Below are 20,922 nucleotides of genomic sequence, written 5' to 3' on the forward strand. Positions count from 1 at the left end.
GTTTTGTTGATGATTTCCTTCACTGTGCAAAACATGTTTTAGTTTGATGTAGTCCCATTTGTTTATTTTTGCTTTTGTTGCCCTTGCCTGAGGAGACAAATCCAAAAAAAAATACTAATACATATGTCAAAGAGGTACTTGCCTATGTTTTCTTCTATGAGTTTTGCAATTTCAGGTCTTATATTTATATTTTAATCCATGCTGAGTTGATTTTTGTGTATGGTGTAAGAAAGTGGTCCAGTTTCATTCTTTTGCTTGTAGCTGAAAAGACTGTCTTTTCCCCATTGCATGTTCTTGCCTCATTTGTCACAGGTTAATTGCCCATATAAGTGCGTGGGTATATTTCTGGGCTCTCTATTCTGTTCCACTGATGTGTGTCTGTTCATATGGCAGTACCACACTGTTTTGATGACTGTAGCTTTATAATATAGTTTGGAATCAGAAAGGGTGATATTTCCAGCTTTGTTCTTTCTCGAGATTGCTTTGGTGAGCTACCACTACCTTCAAAGAGAGCTGGGTAGAAACCCTCAAAATAAAAATGGTCTTGTCACTTTCTGACATGTACAGAGATCTGTACAGTGACTCTGATTCGGTGAGGGCCATCCAATTACAGTTTGCCCTAGCTACCCACCCCCCATCTTCCTCCATTCCCCTCTCACTCAAGTCACAGGAGGCTTCCTGGAGCCACAACATTCCCTGGACCTGGGTCCATCTCTAATCTCTTTGAAAGTCACCCATCTTTCCCACTGTTGCCTCAAAGCAAAGCAACAGATTCATATTCTGATGAAATTGTTCATGATAAAGCACCACTGGGCAGCAATTACTTACCAAGTAACCTTCTTCTGTTGTGTGTGTGTTGTGGGGACCTCAGAAGGTGTGTGGGTCATGGGAGGGGTCCCCAGCCCTGCAACTGCATGGTAGATTAACAGGTCCATACAAAGAGGTAGGGAAGCCTCTGGCTTCTTGATGGCAGGAGACTGTCATCAGTATTGCTGTGTGGGGTCTCGGTGGTCCTGTGTTATCCCAGTACTTTCTTATTCTGCTTCTGAGTGTTGTGATGTCATAAGAGATAGTGCTGATCTGCTGAGAACCCTGTTCTAACAGAAAAATGCAAAGCCCACAATGTCTACAGAAGAGATCAAAGTAATCCAGCCTCTTGAACGAAACTTACACAATTTCAGTTTACACAAGCAGTCAGGATTCATTCAGACGAGCTCTGGCTTTTGAACACACTAAGAAGGTGTATGTCCTCTGGGAGCAAGAGACAATAATACATCAAGCACCAAAGGCTAGGAAGACATAACAGAAATAAACCTCAAAACTATAATCACATAGAGGTTAAGTTCCCACATGTGAAAAGAGATCTTGGTAGAAAATTTGGGTCCGGTTCTGGTGCCTGGATACAGATGTGCAGACAGCGGCATCTGCAGTGACGCCTGCAGGTCCAGGCTGCCGCGTCTTTGCTGAGTGGCTGCGGCGTGGACCGCTCTGCATGGGAGGAAAGCGGACGGACAAGTAGGGAAAAGGTAGCCCTTGGGAGGTGTTCCTGCTTCTGCTGTTAGTGAAGGTCAGAAAGGACTTTCAGGGTCATTTCAGTCCATTGCCCCTCTGGCTGGTTAGAGGTGTTAGAAGAAAACTGTTCTACTTGTAGAGGAATGAAAAGATGCTCCTTCTTTTGGCTCTGCTGCTCGAAGTTTCCACACGGGATTCCACGGAAGGGCAGGGATGGCTCCATCTTGGCAGGAACTCAAGGTGGTAACTTGCTTCTTTCTCTTCAAGTTTTCAGATCCCTCTAAAAATGAAAACATAGGTATTATCTTTTTTTTACCACTTCAAGCTGTCTCTCCAACATTAAGTTCGAGTGAGCACCTGCATTTTATCCTGAGTGGAGCATCAGCTGTGTTTACAGCTGATGGGGACAAGGTTGGCCTCCACTCCACGCAGATCCCAAGTAAGTGGGAAACAGCTTCACTCCCCACATGCACCGCCACCAAGCCACCCCCCCGCCTTCTCCATCACCGGCCTGAGACTTCTTCATAGTTTCCACGTGAACTTTGCAGCTCTTAGCATCAGTGTTCCTATGTCCCGCTTGAGTCGCAACCACCTGGTTTTAAGCCCCCAGCAGTGAGAGGAAACTACTTGCTGAAAAGGCAAGTGTTTCAGCCACAGCCTCACCAGCTGAAAAACGGGTATGAGCCCTTGGAAGGCTGTCAGCAGAAACAACCAAAATATTCATCAGGAGCAACTGCAAACGCAGCCCTGCTGGGAACCTCTCACGGAAGGGAAGCAACGGGACGGAAGCCTCTTCTGGCTCATCCCCCAGACAGTTGAAGAGAGACTTGAAAAAGGGCGTAATTCACACAGGCTTCAGCCTGTCAGAGGCGTCAGGGAAGCCGTCCACCCGTCCAGACCGGCCTGCTCCTCCCATCTGGGAGGCGTGGGAGCCTTTTCTAACATCCTCCCCACTGCCTCCGAGTGGGCCCTGAAGACTCCTGCATCCGAATCTCCAGGGCCTCCTGATCAGACCCTCTGGAGAAGGTCCTGGTATAATGGTACAACAGGAAAGAACAAATCTGACTCCATGTGAGATCTGTTCCTTTGGTTTTAACCCTGTGCCCTGTTTTCTAGGCTCAGTCTTGCCAGCTCTGCACCTTTTGTAAAAAGAGTGTTGCCTTTAGCCTGAAATACACAGGAGAGCCTGTTCAGAAGGCTCTGACCTTTAAGGATAGTAACACTCTTGCACTCATATGACGATAACAAGCTGCAGAATGGAAAATAACGTTTGTTTTGTTGGAGGTTTATAGGAACATCATGGCCTGACCCACGTGGACAGCTGCAGGAACAAAGGATGCTGACACCAAGGAGTCTGCAACAACTGACTACACCCCCTCCTTCTAGTATAAAAGGAGCCTGAATTCTGACTTGGGGAAGGTGATTCTCCAGGACATTGGGCCTCTGTCTTCTTGGTCTGCTGGCTTTTGGAATAAAGTCATTATTCCTTGCCCCAACGCCTCATCTTGAGGCGAGCAGAACACTGGGGGGTCCTCCGTGTTAGCGAGCAGCTAGGGGAGTGCTCTGGGCCCCGGGCTGGAGATCTGTCTCTGTGCTGTCGGCATGTGCAGGGCTGCAGTCACGGTTCTCATTAGACTCAGAAAGCAGGCTGCTGGTTGCCAGAGGCTGGGAGACAGGGAGCCGGGAGGGACTGCTTAGTGAAGTCTTATTTCCGGGCAGTGAAAATGTTTGCGACTAGACAGAGGTGAGGCTGCACAACACCACGAACAGGCTAAACGCCACAGCGCTGCTCACTCTAAAGTGGTTAACTTTATGTGTTAAAAAAAAAAAGGTATTTGAAATTGGTCCAAGGCCTGATGTGGGGCTCAGAGCTGGCGGTCAGGTCAGCAGACATTTGCTGAGTGTCCGCGAGGCACGAGGCCAGGCTGTGAGGCCCCTGCTCCCCGGGTGGCTGTCACCACCTGTCCTCCAAGCCATCACACTGGGGCCTGGAGTAGAAGGGGGCACTCCCTTTCTCCCACCATCCCCAGGGCTCCCCCTGCTGGCCCCGGTTCTGCCAAGCCAGCCTCACTGACTGTTCCTCCTCCAGCCACCCCTCCAGGGATGCGCCCCCCTCCCCAAGCATAGAACTGCCCAGACCTCTTGTGATCCAAGACTCCCCACCCCATCCTGACTCCCAGCAAGGTCCAAACTCCTCAGTGGGTGCTGGGGCCTCCAGGTCCAAACCGTCTGCCACCTGTTTCCACATACACACATGCCCCGCTGACTGGGCCCCATCCTCCAAGGCTCGTCCTCGCATGTGCCCTACCCCTGCCAGGCCCACCCCACCCAGATCTTGCCCGTGACACTGGCTGTGCTCAGTCCGACACTCAGGAGCACAAAGTCACTGCTTGATGAATCAGTAATTAATTGGTCACTTCCTGGCTCTGAACAGCAGGACCAGGGTCCCACGGAAAGGATGCTACAGGTATAAGGAGGGGCCTCAGCAAGAGCTGGAGGGGAGGAGCTGCAGCACCCACCTCCATCTGCTCGTGAATCCAGTCCAGGAAGGAGGTGATACGGGTGTAGACTCCAGGCTTGTTCACCTCGGCACAGCCGATGCCGAAGCTCGTGGCTCCCACCAACTTCCACACCCGCCTCTCCTGACACACCAGGGGCCCCCCGCTGTCTCCCTGGAAAGGGACAAAGGACACAGAATGGGCACTGACACCACGTGTCCCTTGTCCTCGGGGCAGGATTCCCCCTGCACCATATCACGAACTGCTGCTCTGTGTTCACCCTCCCAGGCCTTCTAGGCCTGACTCGCACTCCTGATTCTGGGCCCTTGTGCTGGGGGGATGGTCTCCCTCCAGCTGTCTCCCTGCGAAATCTAGATACACTGCATCCTCAAAAGTCAAGGCAGCTTGGGGAGCGGAAGGGTGCTGTCAGAGGGAGGGTCTGCCTGGCCAGGGGCATCGGCTGGACCAGGCAGTGCTGGAGGCTGGAGTCTTGCCCACTGTGGCCTTGGAGGCTGGATTCCCCGGTTCCCGCCTGCGCTCTGCCCCCACTGCAAACTCTGAGACCCCTCCCACCACCCAGCACCAGGGCAGCGGGGAGTGCCACCAGGCAGGAAAGGGAGTGGTATCTTGAGTAAACTTCTTCCCCACACCCTGTAAATTTGCTTTTCGGTCGGTCACAGGGAAACGCTGGCCGTGGCCTGTCCCACAGGCTGGGTCACCAGACCAGAGCCTCACCCCGCCCACTGCGGGGCCCCCAGAGGTCGCCCAGGGCCCCTACCTGGCAGCTGTCCACGCCGCCTTTCAGGTAACCGGCGCAGAGCATGGAAGGGGCGATGACACCCCCATACACCTCCCTGTGGTTGCAGATCTTGTTGGAGATCAAAGGCACAGCGGCGTGGTTGAGGACTGGGGAGGTGTCGCCTGTGTCAGAGCAAGGGGGACCGTGGGTGAGGTGGAGCCCCGCCGGGAACTCAGAGGGCGTGCATCTGGGGTGGGGGGTACACGCCTGGAGGAGGACGGCATTAGAGCTCTGCTCCCTAATGAGTGGGCTGGGGGGACCCCCCTGCTTCGTGTCAGGGCCACTCGGTTCCCTAAGGGCACCCACGTGGGGGGAGGTGGGGGCGGCCACCATAGCCAGCATGGCCCCCCTCCCCAAGGCTGGTCCCCGCCAAGCACTTGACCCCACACCGGCCTGTTTCATTCTCAGAACAACCCAGGTTACAGAAGGGGGTTGAGGCTCCAGGAAGGTCTCAAACACACACAGCTTTTTGGCAGAACCTTGGGGTGGTCCGCAGGAAAATGCCCTCTCATCTTTCTTTTTCTCTTGCTACAAATTTTAATAGAAGTTCCTTTAAAGCATATTTAAAAAAAAAAAAAAAAGAGTAACTAGCAAGTCAAACCCATGAGATGAGAGACGGTCATTCTTAGGCTGCAGCTGAAGTTAATATACAGGTTAAGAAAGTGAATCCCAAGTTCCAATTCCTGGAAACAGTGACCGTGTCACCTTCCATAGCAAAAGGGGCTTGGCGGATGTGATAAGACCTTGAGATGGGACAGGATCCCGGCTCACTGGGTGGGCCTTAAAGGTAACCGCAGGGATCCTCAGAGGGCTCAGAAGGCGATGTGGTGGCGCAAGCAGAGGTCAGAGAGGAGAGAGGTTGGAAGAGGCGGTGCTTCTGGCTCTGAAGGTGGAGGGAGGGGTGGCAGCAAGAGATGTGGGGGCTCTGGAAGCTGAAAAGGCAGGAACAGAGTCTCCCTGAGAGCCTCCAGGAGGGCCGCAGCCTCCCAACACTGACCCCAGCCCTCTGAGACGGAGTCACGACTTCTGACCACGACTATAAGGTAACGCACGTGGGTTGTTTAATTTTGGGATTGTTTGTTGCGGCAGCAACAAGACACTAACATGTCTGCAGTGGGTCAGCCTCACTACCCACCCAAAGGGGTAGACACCCTCTAACTCAACCTATTTGTAAACCCATCACTCTTGCGTCTTAAAGGCCCACCACCAGGCACACCCCATCACCATTCCTCTCTTGTCTCAGCAGCTGGGGTGGGGGCGTCTGCACCACCCCTGACCCCCTGACTGGGACGTGCGGGCGGACACATTGCACGGGGACCCTCGAGGGGAGCGTGAACCCAGCTCTCTCAGTTCTGGGCGCTCTGGACTCAGGATCTCGACTTCCGACCACTGACCTCCATCCTCTGTGGCCCCCCATCCTGACGTCCAGCACATCTTCCCATCGGGGAAGTTCTCTTCAGAGTTGGGCAGACAAACTGGTTGGATCATCTCTGTTTGAAGAGGAAACAGCAGCTCTCAACCCCGTGGGAGCCGCAGTCCAAGAAAGCCGTCTCATCAGGGACCACGTGTGCAGGGGGCTTGGACCATCTCCCAAAGAAAGGCCAGGCCCCTAGTGGTTTGCAAGCTGTTAGCCCAAAGCAGGGACTCTCCCCCGCCAGAGCTCTAAAACTTTAAAACCACCTTGGACCTTGCAACGTGAGTGAGCCTAGACCGGGACTCAGCATGCTTTCTGTAAGGGGCAAAGAGTAAGCATGTTAGCTTTGCAGGCCACGCAGACTCTGTCTCAAGCCTCCCCTCTGCCACCACGGTGTGGACGCAGCCGCAGGCAGCAGGGCACAAGCCGCCGGGCTGTGTGCCAACAAGACTTTATTTACAAAAGCAAGCAAAGGGTCAGATTCAGCCCGGGGGCCACAGGCTGCCTGCCCCTGGTCTAGACCGCGGGCACGTTGCTTCGCAGAGCATCACTCCATGAGTCTTCCCATCTTCCTGCCACGTCTGGAGGCCACAAGCCTGCCTTTCCACGTGGGCTGTGTCACACAAGCCTGCCACCAAAAACTGCCAGGGGTCTTCACGCAACTGCATCCTGAGATAGGCTGAGCTTTTCTGGGTGTGACAGTCATGGAAAGGCAAAGAAGAGACAAAGGGGCTCATTTTAATTTTTGTCCAAGTGCAAAGTGAAATTGCTTTATAATGAAATACCATTAATAATAATCTACAAATAAACACCACCAGTACAATATCTCTGTTTCTCTAGAAATACTGTTTCAAGGTGTCACACAGAGAGCTCCATGTGCTTCAGGATAAATGCCCTGGTGATTCTGCAGGTCACACCTGCTGCTGGCCCTGAGCCAGGACCCTGCTCCAGCAAGGGCCTGTCTGTTGTTCCCTGCCTGCTGTTCCCTGCCTGCTCTCCAAGCTGCTGTCACCCTTGGGATGGAGAAGGGGACTTTCATTTACTTAAGAGTAGGCTTGAAGGCTTTGTTGCATCTGCAAAAACTTTGGAAAGTTCTGTCCTGTGTGACTTTTCTGGTGTTTTTGTAACCTTCAGACGTCAGGACATGACATTTCCATGGAGGAACGGAGCCGCTGAGCTTAGCAGCTGGTTGGGAGAGAATGTCTCTGAGTAACTTCCAGTTGCCGAAGATGCCCAGTAAGTTCCAGTTTGTAAAGAGAGGACCACCAAGGACCCCACTACAAGCTGGCTGGCCTGGGAGGCCCTCTCCCCCTCGGCCAAGATGGAGACACCAGGCAGGTGGGTGGCACTGGCAGGGGACCTCACCAACCGAGGGAAAGCTCTTTGTCACCACGGGCCTGAGACTCCCTTCTACCTCGCACAGGCAGCCAGGTGGCCCGGCCTGGGGCAGTCCCTTTAATCTCCAGACGGCACCAGCAGAGAGAAAGCACCACAAGAGAGGGCCCCGGAGGCCCCGACAAACCAAGCTGGTTGCAGGGGAGCCACGAAGGCTCTAAAGTCAAGTAGCCATCAGAGCCACAGCCGCAGAAGCAGGCAGACCTGCACAGAGAGCCTAAGCAGGGCGACCGCCGCTGCGACCGAGGACGCACGCAGGGCCCGGCGTCTCCTAACAGGACGGTTCACGTGTCCAGAACACGACTGAGAAGTTCTCATCATACCAAGAACCAAGAAAATCACAGCGTTCATGAGATGGGACAGTCAGCTGAGGCCAAGGCTGAAATGAGTCAGATTCAGGGTCATCTGGCGGAGACTGTAAAGCAGCCACCCTCAAACGCTTCCACGAGAAACGCAAATTCTCTTGAAACAAATGATAGTGACAACATGAGAGAGACCCAGACGTACCACTGAAGGAGGCAGGCCCGGCCAGCTTCATGAGCGCGATGTCATTGCCCAGTCTCTTTGGCTTGTACTTGCTGTGGCGGACGATTTTTTCCACCAGGTGGGAGGGGGCTGGGCTGTCCAGCAGGGAAACCAGCCCCACCTGGATAGTCCACGACTTGGGGAGGTAGAGACTGAAACGAGAGCGCCCCAAGCACCTGAACCCATGGACCTCGGGTGTCCCCAGAGCCAGTGCTGGGGACCGGCAGGAGGCGCCCTCCCCAGCCCCGCAGGGGCACAGCCCTCCCCGCACGTCTCCCAGACAGGACCTGCGCGCCGAGCCCCTGGGGACGTCTGGGCACTGGAGAAGCGAGCTCAGCTTTGCCGACTGTGAGGGGCCGCCGGGGCCCGTTCTCCACCAGGAACCAAAACGCAGCAGGGGCAGTCGCTACTCTGCCTGTAAGCACTTGCTGCGGTTTTCTTCCGCGCCGCCCCTCCGGAGAGGCTGCTCCAGGGCCACGCGCCACCCGCCCCGCACGCCCCCTCCCTCTCGGCAGGCCGGCTGCCGTGCGGTCCACCCCAGTCACTGCAGGGAGGTCTAGGGCCTCTGCGTCGCGGGCTCCCACCTGCACCAGAGCTCCCTTCCTCCTCTCTCTCTTTTCTGTAGGAGCTGCAGGTCTAAGGTCCTTAAAATGAGCTCAGGGTCACCAGTCTCCCCCCAGCTGATGGAGATGGATCCAGCGGGGAGGGGCCCCCCTGGGGGACATTGGGACGATCTGGTCTGTGTTCCTGCTTTCCGGACCTGCTCTGCTGCCAACCACCCAAATCAGACCCATCCCAACGTGGCCCAGACTGGAAGGGAGTCTGGGGAAGATGAGGACCCTCCCCACCAGGAGGCAGGAGCACTCACTCATAGACGCAGTGAGCAGCTGTGACGATCCACACCGGGGTGATGAGGGAGCCCCCGCACAGGTGGTAGCCCTGGAACTGCAGGCTGGCCTGCCAGGGCCACTGCGCCAGTGAGGACGCGTTCCCACCCACGATGCGTGCGCTGTCGCGCATCCTCCGACCGCAGGCTGCAGAGGGAACACAAGGGTCAGGGTGGGTCCCACACACCCCTCCTCTCCCTGGCATCCTGCCCCACTCAGAGCTCGCAGCCCAGGGGAGAGCGCTTCAGGGCGAGCGCAGGGTGAGGCGGGGGGCAGGTCACCCGAGGCGGGACGGGCTGGGCGCTGCGAAGTGCAGTGGGAAAAGCCCACTGGTGCACAGAGCCGGGTGCTGGCAGCCCCCTGCCCATGACGCCCATGCTCCCAGGATGCTGACAGCTCTCCAGGAGGGCGGGGAGCCTCACTAACAGGTGCTGCTGAGCAAGTGCCTGACTTCTTCAGACCCAGCCCCAAAACGAGAAGCCCCTGCCAGGAGCAAGGGGCGCCTGCCCAGGCCGGGTGGGGAGTGTCCGGGGCACAAGTAGCCTGCATACTGTTCTGGAGGGGGCGGGGGGCGGCGGGGAAGAGAAGGGGACAGCGAGTCAGGCTCCTGGAGCCACCACCGAGTGACAGGGCGTCGTGCAGCGTGGTCCTGACTGTGGCTGAGAAGTGGCTACGGACTGCCTCCCCGCACCTGGCAGGGGAGACTGACGGCTCCCCTCCTCTGGCAGGTAGGGCCACAGGGCTCCCGCCTGGCACCCGGGAGGAAGGGACGGGCAGCAGAGGAGGGGAGAGGGGACAAGGCAGCCTGTGAGCCAGGGCGAGCTTCCATTTATCCCTGCGTTTCTGTGACTCTTACCTGAGCACGTCAAAGTGACCACGTGACCCGAGGCACACCCCTCCCTAAAGTGGAAAAAGACTAGGTTTAAAGATAAACACTGGAGGCCTGTGAAATGCACTTAAATCCTAATGTAAAAGAAAAATAAACTCTATTCCCCTGTTCTTGAATACAGATTACAACTTTAGTCTGTTAAAAAAAAAACCCACGAGAGTGAGGTCACACAGCTCATTATAAAACACGTGACCACAGTGAAGTGCGGTATGCGACCAGCCGCTGAGTGTTTCTAAGCTTGTACTGCTGACGACAAATGATGCAAAATGAGCTCCATGATATCGACACATACTGGTGTCGTTTGCATGTCAGTTTTAACCCGAGGTTCTTGACTGGCCCCTGGGGACTCGTGTCCATTGGACGGCGTGACAGGCTCTCCTGGCAGGAAGTCCTTGCAGCCTGGGACACACACCCCTCAGAGAGGACTCCTCCCCGGAGCAGAGGTGTGACTGCCCCGGAAATGACACACACTCTCCCCTACATGGGTGGGGTGCACCCCAGGACCCCTTTGTAACTTTTCCTGCCTCTACAGCCTCAGTCCTGTCATGCAATCATGCAAGAAAAAGCAAGTGTCACCAGACTGTGGTTTTAAGACCCAAGAGATAAGCTGTCCCTGCAGACTGCACGTGGGACCAGGTGCGATTGTCAAATAAAAGACAGACTGACAGGCTGTTGGTTCCTGGAAAAGAGGACACACTCCTCTTGGGGTTTGGCCCAAAGGGTCAGGAAGAGCATGTGGACCGTGGGTTCAGAGTGCCCGACGCACCTCCACACGCCTGGCAGGTGACCCCTCTAGGCTTTCGGGTACCTGACTGTCACTTGAAGGCGCTTCGTTTTACTTTCCTCCTGAGTTGTTTGGGGAAACGTGTAATATAAATGGTGAACATGAAAGTAGTTTGCAAATAATGGATACGTTTCTTAATTTCTTTCTGATAGTCCCCCCTTCCTTTCTCCAAACACACCGGCAGCGCCCTCTGTGTGCGAGGTGTGGTACTGCATGCATGGCATGCGCATCACGTGACTCCTTCGCCCACCCCGCCGCCTTTCTCCCTCAGTCTGTATTTGCCTGCTTTGGGGCTAAGTTCCTGTACCCCAGCCTGGTGCATCCACCCAGTCTAACCAAAGTGGCCAAGCCCCGACCTTGCACTTGGAGGACACACCCTCACGCCCTTGAGTCCTGGAGGAGCTGCCTGAGTCCAGGGGGCGACTGGACACATGTGGGGACGCAACACCACCTGGCCGCTCACCTCAAGTGCACCGAGTGCTGTAAAGCAGTCACTTTGTCACCTGGCAGGAGGTGGCTGATGGACACAAAGTGCTCTCGGAACCGCGCCTCGAGCAAGTCCACTCTGAGGGTGTCTGAACTCACGTAGCTGCAAGCACATGGGAGACGCAGACCCGATGTGTGAAGTTCACTCTGTGCCTCAAATCCACCTGTGCTCAGATCTCAGTATTACAGGCACCGTCCTGGGTTGGGGGGGTGTCACTTTCTGCCCCCAAACCTTCACTGGCTTCCTTCTGCCAATTCAGCAAGGCATCCCCGACCTGGAAGAGCCTGGGCAGCTGCCACCCCACAGCCCGTCCACTCACCAAGGGCTCCAGGCACGTGGGAGGGAGGACCCTCCCTGACGTAGCTGGGTGCCCCCTCCTCGACGCATTCAGCTACACCGACCTTTTCTTGGCCTGAAGCGGCCCCAGAGGGAAGAGAACACAGAACAGGTGGGGTGTTTTCAGGTGGGCACCAAAGTGGGGACCCTGAGCACCCCAAGGGTGACAGGCTGGAGGGGCAGTGAAGGGCCTCCCGGGCTGCCCAGGGCAGGGGCGGGCTCCCGCTCCAGGGGCGAGTACGTGGACAGAGAGCTTCAGGGGCGCCAGAAGCAGCCGGCGTCTGCAGGGTCAGGAGACAGGTCTCTGGGAGAACCACGGGCAAGAGGGCGTAGAGGTTTTTCAAATCGGGTGTTTGAAGAGTTAGGAGGTAGGAGGTGATGGGATGAACAAACGACAATGCAGCTGGCTTGCTTCCGTCGCTAACTCTCCAAGCAGGATTTCATCAGGTCACTGCAGGCGCTGGGGGCGGGGGCAGTGCTGGGACCGTCCATCGTAGACACAGTTGGGTCAGGTTTCAGTTTGGGAGAAGATGAACTCAAGGCAGCAGCAGCGACCCTCCCAGCCCCGCCCCCACCCCCGCCCAGGTTCTCAGCCCGCCGCTGCTGTGGCCGATGCCAGGTGAAAAAGCCAGCTGTTACTGAGATGGAGAGTCCCCTGCAGGCACAAGCCAGGTGGTGGGGGGATGCAAAGAGACCCCAAAGGCCGCAACTGGAGCCCCATACGCTGCCAAAGCCTCAGTGGCAGCAACAGCCACGACCGCAGACTCTTGCAGGTGCCGGGTTTCCCTCCAGGGTCCTGGAGCCCCACACCCACCCTCTCAAGCTGGTACTAATATCCCTATTTTGAGGCCTGAGTCATGAGTCGGGGCTACGTGGGCACTGGGATTGGGACCCAGGCAATCCTACTGGTCAGTCTGTCTTTTTCTTTTTCACAGACCTCTGACCCCGGATACTGAAAGCAGAGAAGACCGAAGGAGGGCGTCCAAGAGAGAAGGAGGAAGAATGAACGAGAAGGAGACAGAAGTAAACCTTAGCATTGAAGCAACAGAGAGGGGAGGAAAGGGCGAGTCTGGAGTGAAGAAAGCGGACGAAGATGAGAAGACAGACTGGGGAAGGGTGCCCACCAGCCTTGCCCTGAGAGGGCGCCCTAAGTGGCTTTGAGCCACAACTCAAGATGAGTTTAGACTCGGGAGGCTCCAGGAAGGACCATCTCAGCAGAGAGGTCTGAGGGGTGCGGGGAAGAGGGGTTATGAGGAGGAGAGGGTCACTTGATAGAGGGGAGGCCAAGGGACTCAGGGAAGGGGAGGGGCTCCAGGAGGGAGAAGCAGGGGAGACACATCCTGGGTGACCTGGAGCAAGTCACTTAGCGGTCGGGACCTGGGGTTGCCACGGGGATGGGAGGCGCCGGCCTGTGCCCAGCTGCCCGCCTTCATCACTATCTCCGCTGAGACTCCACACGCTGGCTGGAGGCTCCCCAAATTACCTGGGAAACCCCTGCTGTGCACAGGCAACAGCAGCGTGGTGGCTCTTCCAGTCGTCAGCACACATGGTCCTCCAGGCAGCAGCTGTGAACACCTGGAGTGCCGCGTTCTGACCGCTCACGCGGACTGGCCGGCACACAGGGAGACAGTCCATTAGTGGCCTGAGGGGTCCTGAGACCCGGGCAGTTTCTCTACGGCCCAGATCCTCCTCTGCTGAGCCTGACCTGCTCCTGGCCCACAGCACCCCACCCTCCCAGGGCGGCACGGCTCTTACGGTCTGGACACACCCTGAATGCTCTTGTAGGTTCCTTCCTCTTGCTCATGGAGTCTCCCCAAATGAATTTAAGCTCCATATAAGGGCCCTCCCTTAACACTCAGCCCAGATCTCCTGGAGTGAATGCCAGCTGGATCCCAGGTGGGGACATGACTTGACCATGGCATCGCCTTGGACCCATTTCTCAGGTGGAAGTGGTCAGGGAGTGTTTGCGCCGATGTCCTTGTGTTTCTAGGGTCATGACCTTACCACATCGGTACTCGTCCTCCCCATCTTTGCAGTCCGAGACCCCGTCGCATCGAGCGGTCATTTCGATGCACTTAAAAGATGACCGGCACCTGTACTTCCCGGAGCAGTCAAAGTGGACTGAGGGGAAGAGAACAGGGGTGTCAAGGAAGGGCTCCCTCAGTGCGCAGCACGAACAACCGTCCACCTGCCATGTGGCCTTGAGCTTGCCCAAGAGTGATGGAACCTACAATGAAACTGCACCTCCGTCAGCAGCCTATTTCCCTCAGCCCAGTTTCTGTCCACATTCCAGGGGGTGGGGCTGCTGTACCCGCATTGTCTCCCTAAGTGGCCCTGAATCACAACTTGAGATGAATTTAGATTCCAGACGCTCCAGGTCGAGAAAGTGCATGGCTGTGGGCGGACCGGCCGAGCCGGCTGCACACAAGGGGCCGGGAATGAGGGCCCTCAGCTCCCAGTCGGCCCCCTGTCATCTCTGACCCTGGGCAAGGAGTGAGGGGACTGTGGACCCCAAAGCCAAGCAGGTGGAGAGTTAAACTGATCTGAGATCCAGTTATTTGATGAGAAAAGGAGAAATTGTTCCCTATCAGAGACCACAGTTCAAATGACTCCCTTTCTCAAAACCACTTGCCCCTGCTGGTAAAAGCAGCCTGGCCTCCCATGAATGGCCTCCTTGTCTCTGCCACCAGCTCCCACCCCGTCAAGCCTGCGGCTTCTATTTCATCAGCTGTCTCTGGACACTGCCAGCCGGGCAGGCTCCTTGGTGACAAAGCCTCCAGCATGGCCAAAGGCCCCGGCGGGGGCCCGGATCGGCTTCACCACCCTACAGGCAAATAAAGCTCAAAGCAGCGAACCCAGAGGGGGCTAGCCTCAGTCGTGAAGGCTGCACGGGGGCCCCGGGCTGGTGTGAGGGGCAAGCTCATGAAAGTTTAAACGCCTGCACGGGTATTTGAGCGCCTACTAAATAATGAATCATACTCACTGCCCAGGCCCACGGCCAGTGCCACTATCAACGCAATTGTCCCGATGACAATGATGGGGAAGAACTTCAGTGGCAGCAGAGACAGGATCTGGGCAGCCACCGCATCGGCATCTGGAAACCAAAAAAAATGGGGGAATCTCGAAATGCCACAGAGCAGCAAATTGGAATGAAATAAAGCTTAAACTTGAGCAATTGATCCCCCCTCCTGTCAATGCAGAGAATGCTCTAGCCCAAAGAAAGCCGACTTGGAGAAAGGGCACCGACCTGAGGGCACGTTCTCTGAAAGCAGGTCCCACGCCATCCAACCCCAGCCCACTTCACTCCGCCCTCAGGTAAGGGATGGTGTGATGGGTTGCACTGTGTCCCTCCCGAAAGGTACGCTGACGTTCAAGCCCTCGGGACTCGGGATATCATCTTATTTGGGCATAGAGTCTTTACAGAGACAATCAGGCTAAAATGAGGTCATCTGTGTAGCCTTTGATCTAACATGACTGGTGTCCTTACAAAAAGGGGACATTTGGACACAGACAGACACGCAGAGGGAAGATGCTGGGAAGATGCTAGGAATACACGGGCAGGACGCCATGTGGGGATGAAGGCAGAGACTGGGGTGGCTCATCTATAAGTCAGGGACCCCTTGATCATCGGCAAACCCGAGAATGTAAGAAGAGGCAAGGCAGGACGTCCCTGCAGGGATCAGAGGCAGTGTGGCCCTGTCGTCACCTTGGTTTCAGAGTTCTAGTCTCCAGATGGGGAGACGATAAATTTCTGCTGTTTTAACACCAAGTTTGTGGTGGCCCTGGGAAACTCACACAGAGAGCGAGTAGGACCTCAGCTTCCAAGGACGTTGTCCTGCAGAGGAGGGAGACACGCAAAATCCAAGCAGGGGCTTTCAGGAGAGGGAGAGCTGGGACCTCTGAAAGGACCACTGCATGACATGCAGATCATTCTCCACCAGTTCTGGGCACAGACACCAATGGCCTTTGTTCCAGCCCATGTCTTAGAGGAAGCTGGCAGAGCAAACAGCCTTAGAAGACAGTGTCTCTCTCCAGAGCAAGGGGCAGGTTATTTACTGTCTGGCTTGATAAATATAATTATCTTCTTTTGGGGCAAAGCTTGGGCAGGTCTGTTCAAAGCCCATTCAGAAAGATGTGGGTCCCCTCAGCTCTGGGTTCCTCAGCTGTGACGCAGACACACCCTTGGTGCCACCTGCTCCTGGACTGCTCCCCGTCACCCCCGTGGGACCTGGCGGCCAAGCGTAACCGACTCAAACAAGATGCACGTAGCACCTGTGTGCACATGTGGCTGACCTGGGACGGGGTGCTGAGTCTTCTGCCAGCATCCCTGGGGCTTGGCGGGTTGACTTGTTAGCTTGCAAACAGGGTGAAACCCCAGACTCTCCCTAGTTCTTGCCTGCAGGACCAGGCCGATTTGGTAGAAGAGAAGGCTTCTATCCAAAAGTATAAGCCTCTCTGGGTAACAGGAGAATTTCCACTGGCAGCCTTTACCCTTGGGAGAACAGGCCATTTCATGCAAATTGTCTCATCAATCTCAAAAATACATCTATGCTGAAGTTGTGTTCACTTAAAATTAGGAGAGTTGGAATGCGGGATGGGGGGAAGGCTTCCAGGCAGCACACGATTTCTCAGGACAGAAACTGTCCCAACCTCTCTTCTCCTGCTCCTGGAGATGCAGAGCCCAGAGCTGTTCCATGGAAGAGCAGAAAAGATGTCCCACTGCCTGTCCTCAGAAACCCACAGCTCTACTCACTGCCAATAAAGACTGTGATTGTGAAATGGTCAATGCCATTCAAGGTTGTCTAAAAAGAAGAGAATTGGAAGACAAAAATGGGGGGAAAGTGATGAAATGGGAGGAAAAGGAGGAAAGAGTAAGGAAGGAAAGAGCCTGTGGAGAGAGGGAAGAACAAGGGACCAGGAGATGGACCCCACACTTGGAGCAGAGCAGAGAACGTGCAATCCGCAGGGTACTCGTCTTAGGTCCGGATGGAGGAGCTGGTGGTGCGTGCGAGTCTGTGTCCTCAGCACCTAGAACAGCACTGCCATGCCACAGTCCTTGATGAACATTAGTAAAACGGACAGTTGGATGGATGGATGGATGAATGGATGGATGAATGGGTGGATGGATGGATGGATGGATGGATGGATGGATGGACGGATGGACGGATGGGTGCATGGGTGTGTGGATGGGTGGGTGGGTGTTTGGATGGATGGGTGGATGGATGGATAGATGAGCGGATGGACAGATGGATGGCTTCATGATCATGAAGGTGACTTTATCCCAGGGCCAGAGACCAATTCCTTTCAGGATGACCAATTCACCAACCTCCTCTCCACTTCCCCCACCCCCAGGAGCCCGCACTAAATTAGTCACTCTCCCTCTGGAGATGCCCACGCTCCATTCACACTTTAAAACTCAGCAGGAACCCCAGAACGACTCTAGTTTTCTGTATCTAGGAGTGAGATTTAAGAAATGAGCCCAAGTTGTAGACCCAAAGAATGCTGTTCAATTAGAACCTTTGTATCGATTCCCATTTGCCCCTTTGTGGCTCCTCCACCGCATTCCATGTGTCCCACCACGGCCCCACCCCCTCCTCGCCCTGTCTTTGAGGGCGCCTGCAATAAAAAGCAAAAGGCATCCCTCCAAAGAAGGAATGCAAATGCTAAGCAAGCACAGGAAGACATTGAACCTCTCTGGAAATAGGAAAAAATGCAAATTAGATATAATATCAACTTTGCAATGAATTATTATTATTATTAGTTATTCCCACTGAAGTTCAAAGTGAAAGGAAATGGATCACACTTAACAGTCAATAGGATTATAGACTGTGTACATTTTTGAGAGTCAAATTGGAAATATGTCCCAAGACGCTCGAAAATGGACAGAATTTTTGACCTATTAATTCCCCTTCTAGGAATTTATCCTAAAAAGCCATCACAGATGCACACAAATCTCTATGTACAGGGACATGTAAAGGAGGAAGGAGTGGCATTTATAACATTGATACACGGACGTGTGGGAACAGCCTAAATGGCCAGTGAAAAGGGGGCTGGTGAAATAACAAAGGTACAGAGACACCTAAATGACAGAGGGGCCAGCAAACTTTTCCTCTAAAGGACCTGATAGTAAATGTTTTGAACTTCACGGTCCGTACGCAGTCTCGGTCACAACCACTCCACCCTGCCGCTCTGGCGTGAAGGCAGCCGGCCACAGTGCGCGTAAATGGATGCGTCCGTGTCCCAGTAAAACTTCATTTATGAAAACAAGCGGTGGGCCAGGTTTGGCCCCGGGGTCGTAGTTTGCCAACCCTTAAAGACAATTTAATTATTTAATGCCATGGAAAGATGAACACGATATTTTAAAGGTTTTTTTAAAAAGCTTAAGAGTCCGAACGGCACAGGCAGAGCCCGTCCTGCTGCGCTTCACAGATACTGTCGTTGCTGAGAACCGAAGGCTTGTGGCAACACTGCGCTGTGAGATGACAGCTAACAGTTTTTAGCGATGACGTTAATTGTTTAACAACGTTAAAACTAATTTTTAAGTCAAGGCCTATGTGCGTGGTTTTTTAGACGTAATGCTATTGCACGGTGAATAGGCTACAGTGTACACATAACTTTTACCTGCACTGTGAAACCAGAAAGTCAGGCAGACTCACTTTATTGCAATACTGCTTTATCGCAGTGGTCTGGGATCGAACCCACAGTAACTCCAGGGCCTGCCTGTATGTGTCACTTCCAAAGGGAAACGTGGATGTGTTGGGGGTGGGGCGTATAGCTCAGGTAGAGCCCTGCCTGGCGGCATGCATGAGGCTGGGGTTCAATCCCCAGTGCCTCTGTTAAGGGAAAAATTAATTTTTTAACGCACTTGTAAAAAGATATTTTGATAGGAAGAAGGCGCGAAACCCAGTAATAAAGCGCCACTAGAGCTGTTTCTGAGCAGAAGTAAAATTGTGGGTCATTAAAAAGCCTTTCCATGTAACTCGATTTTCTAAGTTTCTATAATGAACAATGCATTGCTTCATTTAAAAGAAAAGCTTTAAAAAGTTTTTATTCCTTCCCACTACTAGGAGTCAATCATGAAGAAATGATCAAAAATCAGCAGAGAAGAATGTATATTGTGCTATTTATATCATGAAACATTAGAAACAAGTATATGTCAATGATGACAGAATGGCTGTGTAAATTACACATCCGGTCGATGGAATGCTCTGATCCCATAAAAAAGGCATTTATACAGCCCCCAAACGTGTGGGAAAACGCCTGCCTGCATCTGCTCTGTGCATGAGTTCACACTTACGGGCGTTCAGACTCACAGGAAAGGGACAAAGAAAACATAAAAACCAGGTAGGTTTTGGTGGTCAGTTCATTGCAGGGTATTTTTTTTTCTTTCATTTACGCTGATGCTGATTTTTGAGAAGTATTTTTAAATCATGGCTCTTTTCTTTTATGGAAGCCTCTGCTTCTCCTCCCATCCTCTCCACCTCGTCCACATCAGCTGTCCAGGTGGTTTAAAGGGAATCGTTAGGACAGGTCCCACTCCATGCTTTCTGGAACCTCAACCAGAGCCCCCAGGGGTCCATCTTCCCAGCCCCTGGGGTCAGTCTTCCTGGCTGTATCCGGACCAGGGAGCCACATCTTCCGGTGACAAGTCCTGATAGTTTTTTGCCAAAAAGATCCTATCCAGGCATTAAGGTATCTGCTATTTCTCCAAGCATTTATGACCCATTTCCAAAACCAGCTTTTCTTCCTTTAGTTGCTAGGAGCACCTCTGTCACCTGCGGTTGAATTTTAATCTAGGCATCCGATACCTTCAGAGACACCCAGCTTATTGTCAGTTTTCTGGAAGGGCTGGTGACCACGGGTTCTCAGAACTTCCTGGGGGGCTAAGAGATTTCCTGGCCAGGACCTGTCCCCTAACTACCTAACACCTAAGGGGCAGTTGGAGGGTCAGTTTCAGAGAAGCTCCATCCAGAGAAGGCTGACACCTGTCTCCAGAGAGTTGGCCAGGGGCTGAACAAAGTGATGGCCTCTCTAATGCCCCGTCTCTCCAGGATTCCGCAAGCCCGAGGAAGCGTGTGTGTCAGCCGGTGGGTGCGAGGTCGCCCGGCGAGGTATTTCCCCAGGGGACACTCAGCCACGTTGGGCATGTGTATTGGGGGGGAGGTGACTGCAGTAAGCACACCCGTGCGCCCACCTACCTGGTGCAACAGGACTTATTTTCAAATCATCAAGTCCGAAAAGCGATCTGAAGGAGAAGGGGGCCTCGGCAGCCGGCGGGTCGTTTTCCCCCATGGTGACTATTTCAGGACCTCTGAGACCAGGCTCCGTCTCCACCTCCACCTCCTTCACGGGAAGAGCAGAAAGCATCAAGTCCTTATTTATAGCTTTAGCATCAAACGAATCTTTGTCGTGTTAAATCTTTGAAATCTGACTATCCACAAGAAGCTTGTTCACTGCCAATAAATCAAAGCCATTTGTCCAGGGAGAATGCATTTTGTTTTTCCCGAGCTACAGCAGATAAGAGAGACACTTCTGAAGTGAGCGAAAAGATATGTACGGAGTCCTGCCCCAAACATGACTTTCCCATTATTTGTTCAACCAACCTCAAATCAATTGAACAGCGTATCTATAGAGACAGGCCTTTTTACCTTTAGAAGTTAGCGTACCATTATTTTTCAGAAGATAAATTACTTTCAAATGCTTTCCTTCTCTTTCATCACGGCTCTTGGTCCCACATAAACCCCACCCTTTGCCGGCACCAGGCAAGCACCTACCAGGAAAGTAGTGTCCGCGCCCCCAGTTGCAGGCGGCACCAGGGAGGGGACTTCCACCCACAGTGTTTGTAGCTTCCCGTAAACACAACCCTTTCCAGGCTCGCACAGGATTGACCTAGTTAAGGATAAAAGTATCCCTGCCCTCTGGGTGCCCAGCCCCTGCCCCCCTTGCCTTGCAGAAGGAGGAGTGGCTGGGGACAGCGGGCTTGCTCCAAAGCCACACTGGGGCTCTGCTTCCTCCAAGAGAACTCCACCCACCTCAGTGCCAGAGAGGCATTTCCAGTCACTCGAAAGGAGGCGGAGGGAGCAAGGAAAGGGCCGCATGTTCCCAACTAGATTCCAGCCCACCCTCCCAGGAGTCAGGCACCAGCCCTCCAGGAACCTGCTTCCGCCGAGGGCTACAATTGAGAGGTTCCAACAGCTTCCAACAGCCGTGTGAGCATAGATGCTTAGCTCAACCATTTTTATTTTCTTTTTGTTTACTTGTAATGTTTGAAATTCAAAAGGGAACTGTTCATCCACTTAAACTCTGTCTGCTTAGATTTTCCTACGACAGGGTCTGTTTATGCAACAGTTATGCACTAAAAATATTTATTTCATTTTCATCCCAAGAGTAGCTTTG

At 53.9% G+C, this 20,922-nt stretch overlaps 1 protein-coding gene across 1 annotated transcript; it reads right to left on the bottom strand.

The window, feature by feature from the left end:
* Positions 1-1,319: 1,319 nt before the first annotated feature.
* Positions 1,320-20,376, bottom strand: TMPRSS3 (transmembrane serine protease 3). The gene is made up of 13 exons (XM_010994869.3): positions 20,301-20,376; positions 19,725-19,869; positions 14,510-14,620; positions 13,531-13,647; positions 13,010-13,133; positions 11,167-11,292; positions 9,887-9,930; positions 9,012-9,177; positions 8,126-8,295; positions 6,204-6,299; positions 4,789-4,931; positions 4,032-4,184; positions 1,320-1,792 (listed from the first exon to the last, which is right to left on the bottom strand). Exons 2-13 carry the CDS (start codon positions 19,816-19,818, stop codon positions 1,775-1,777), a joined length of 1,362 nt encoding a protein of 453 aa, XP_010993171.1. The 5' UTR covers positions 19,819-19,869; positions 20,301-20,376; the 3' UTR covers positions 1,320-1,774.
* Positions 20,377-20,922: the final 546 nt, after the last annotated feature.

The sequence above is a fragment of the Camelus dromedarius genome, chromosome 2 (assembly GCF_036321535.1).
Source record: "Camelus dromedarius isolate mCamDro1 chromosome 2, mCamDro1.pat, whole genome shotgun sequence".
Lineage (NCBI taxonomy): Eukaryota > Metazoa > Chordata > Mammalia > Artiodactyla > Camelidae > Camelus > Camelus dromedarius.